Below are 3715 nucleotides of genomic sequence, written 5' to 3'. Positions count from 1 at the left end.
TCCACGGTGATGTTGGTGGTGGTGTTCACGGCGGTGGTGGCGCTGGCTTCCATGGTGATGTTGGTGGTGGTGTTCACGGCGGTGGTGGCTCTGGCTTTCACGGTGATGTCGGTGGTGGCGTTGTTCACGGCGGTGGTGATGTTGGTGGCGTTGTTCTGGCCGACGGCGTAGGTGAGATGCCGGAACATGACGCCGGTGCCGCGGAGCACCTGGACCGTTGACGCCGACCTGTTCTCGGCCCCAACCACGATCCATAGCAACGGCGGCGGGACGAGCCGCAGCGTGTGCCCAAGCCTTGTCAGCGACGCCTCCTGCGACACAACGTCGTCGTCCGGCCGTGTGACGGTGACGATCAGCAGGAGGCCGATGTCGGGGGCAGCAGGGGCCGACGGCGGAGCCACTCGCTGAACACCGCCAAACGGAAGAAACGAGGCGCGGATGCCGTCGATCAACGGGCCGCGGGTGGCGACCAGCGGTGCGAAGGCGCCGACGACGAAGCAGACGGCGAGGTGGACGACGGCGGCCTTGCGCTTACTCCATCGCTGCGCCCTCCTCCTGGACCTCTCCACGGAGTCCATCCCCAGCTACTTCTGCTGCTTCTCCTCTCCCTAGCTGCTCTGCTGCTCTCGCCTGAACTTCTTCAGATAGATGGAAGCAGGAGAGCTCTGAGATCGCCGGATTGAATCTGGTTGAACGGAGGAGACGCTGAGCTTGGCCTATAAAGGACAGAGGAGGAATTCGGTGCTGGCATGGTTGACTTGCCAACTACTGCTGCGACTTGCTAGCACGACTGTATTTGACAATTCCGATATGTTTTCGAACGTCAACCCTCTCAAAGTGCGATGCAAAAAGACTGTCGGTGCACGTCTAAGTAGTATCCTGAGCTCTTCTGAGCTGCCAAATTAGCAGCGTGTCCCTATGCACATTACTTAGTGGCAGTCAACGGAAATTGCAGAAACAACAATGGAACGAAACAACAATAGTAGTGTACAACGCATCGGAGTTGCGAAGCAGAACAGCAGAAATGTGCCATCTGTTGCACCGTCTCTGGAGCACATCTGGCAGTTCTGTGGTAAAATCAGTTCTCCAAAGTCGTGCCGGTGCTCGGACGCCTCGGTGATGGAGTCGCGCGAAAGTTTCAGGTGATAAGCTCAAGTGATACCGTGATACGAGATTGAAAGATAGAGTACGTGAGGAGCTCTTGTACCTGGAGCCGTCAGATCCGAGATCCAATGGCTATCATGAGCCCGCATGATGGTATCACCTAAACCTCGATATCACCTGATATTTTTCCGCCTCTAACGCTGACCCATACACCTCCAGTCCGTGGACACGAATGCGGAAGCAAGCCACTCAACCTTCCCCCGCACATATTTCAAAGTGGATTTCAACAAACCGGACAGGATTCATGCAAACACAACGGAATTCAGTAAAGTTTGGACATAGCTTATAGAAAATAACCCGTAACACTCAAAGTAATTATAGAAATAGCACGATTCATTCATTCAAATATCTCTAGCACAACAATAGTTCAAATTCAACGAGATAATCAGATATGAAACAAGTTTTTTAGAATCATCTATTCTAGAACTGGCACATGTCGTCCCACACAAACTGCCCCTTGAGTTTCATCCTACAATGCATGTGTGTGAATGACCTGCCCTCAGTCTTGTAGTACGTCATGACACCATAGAGTAACAGAAAGCAACACTTACAATCTCGATGGTTGACGCGCCCAATGGCCACCTTGTCTCCTCTTGGTGAATGGCACCGCAAAACTTCATGAAGGAATTGCAGACGTGTACCATCGATGCGTTAGCGACTTCACATTGCGTGCGTTGATGATGTGCATGTTGTAGGGCACGAAGTCCTTTCGCTCACGAAACAAAGCATCCAAGCTTTGCCAAAAGGTCAGACCCTTGTTCATGCCTACAAAGTACTCAGAAAAGACTAACCATGCATCGTACAATAACTCTTCCTCGTACATTGAGTACCCCGCCATCGTGCTTCTCTAGAAAACAACAAGAAGTTCAAGAAAAGCTCAATGACATTTGACCGAACACCTATCGGGCGTGACAAGAAATGTGAGGGTACACAAGAAATGAGTAGCCAGATAGCAGAACAACCAAGATTGTTAGTTGCACAACTGAAACAAAACATACTACAACAATGCATCCTGTTAAATCTGAAGTGCAGTATCAAACTTGCTCCACTAGTAAGCAGCATTGAAGTAGTATTCAACATAAATCAGGATATAAGCTGCATAGATAAACATGTGCAACATGCAAACCGATAAACCAATACAGTAGGCAAGATCAACAACATCAAAGGTCCAACCTCACATAGGTTGATGCATTGCTCCAGCAGTTGAGACTGCTACTCCAAGGTGGGACTAAACAATGCTGTTGCTCAAGCCTGAAGGAGATGCAGGCTGTCGCAGTAGAATCGAACAAATGAAACGCCCAAAGACCAATGGAGTTTCTCAGAATTGCACACTATTAGAGCATTTAACACCTTTGCATGAGATTTCTGGTTCGAAAAAATGTAGGCTATCAGTTTTATTGTACTAGTAGTTTCTGCCCAGGAAACAAAACATCTCTGAAAGTTTTTTCAAGTTTATGAAAATCAGCTGTCTCAGCAAAGTTTAGCACAAGATTGAGAAAAGTTGCATACAAAGAATGAACGTTGCAACCAAGGGAATAGATTGGCATCCCAGAAATCAGATGTCTCTAGCGCAATTGCACGAATAGAACGAGGGCATTGCAGTTCTGATCTCTAACCACATCGATTTGCAGATTGATGGTCGGCGCAGGGGAACTTCGATCACATCGCGTCGAGCACGCCGCGACCGTAGAGCTCAATGGCGTGGCGCATGTTGCTGGCGGCCTCGACCGCCTCGCCGGCCTCGGCCACGGCTCTGCGAAGGAGCTCCTCGGCCTCCTGCGATGTGGCGGCGTCCCACCACAGCAACCCGAGGACGTAGTCTACGCACGACGACGCCGACCACATGAGGTCGAGGGCAGCGCGCCCGTGGCGCCCGGCATCGGCGCGCGATCCCTCCCAGGACTGCGACGGCGGCCCAGTGCTGAGGCCAAGCTGGAGGCCGGCGAGGAGGAGGAGATTGGCCACCTCGTCGTTGGTCGTGAGGACGCGGGACACCGCGGTGTGTGCCGCGACCAGCGCGCGAAGCGCTGCGCTGTACGTGTCGGCGGCGGCCTTCTTGGCGGCGGAGGACCTCACGGCGCTGACGCACTTGCGGAGCTCAGCGTGGGCCGCCTCGAGCTCCGGGAGGTCGGCGCATCCGCGCAGCAGCGCGCTGGAGCGGAGCACGCCAGGGCCTTCCACGCCTTGTCGTGTACCTCCTCCCGCTTGGCGCTGGGGTGCTCCGAGGCCGCCGCCGCTGGGCGCGTGTTGGAGTGGGCGCTGCGGTGCAGGGGACGATGGGGAGGCGCGAGGTCGCCGCGGATGCGCAGGGCGTCGTCCACCCCGTGGAGGTGCTCCGAGGCCGCCGCCGCGGCTCTGGTGGCGGCGAGAAACTCGGCTCGGAAGTAGATGTCAGGGAGGTCGCCGCAGGCAACCAGACGTGCCGCGGCTCCCAGGTGGCCGCGAGAGAGAGCCACGTCGTCGTAGGCGGTGCCGGCCCGTGCCCTGGCCTCGCGCACCCTCGGTCGGGCCTGCTGCTCCACAGAGTCGTCGCCGCGCATACGCCGGCGCG

General features: G+C 54.9%; 1 protein-coding gene across 1 annotated transcript; it reads right to left on the bottom strand.

Moving 5' to 3' along the window:
* Nucleotides 1–2: 2 nt before the first annotated feature.
* On the bottom strand, nt 3–724 carry LOC123056838 (probable glucuronosyltransferase Os01g0157700; the record flags this gene model as incomplete). Its single annotated transcript, XM_044480091.1, has 1 exon — nt 3–724. A coding segment is annotated over exon 1 (576 nt), but the record flags the coding sequence as incomplete, so codon positions are not given.
* Nucleotides 725–3715: the final 2991 nt, after the last annotated feature.

The sequence above is a fragment of the Triticum aestivum genome, chromosome 3A (assembly GCF_018294505.1).
Source record: "Triticum aestivum cultivar Chinese Spring chromosome 3A, IWGSC CS RefSeq v2.1, whole genome shotgun sequence".
Classification (NCBI taxonomy): Eukaryota; Viridiplantae; Streptophyta; class Magnoliopsida; order Poales; family Poaceae; genus Triticum; species Triticum aestivum.
Note: the sequence above shows the minus strand (reverse complement) of the source record. Positions and strands in the feature narration are given on the sequence as shown.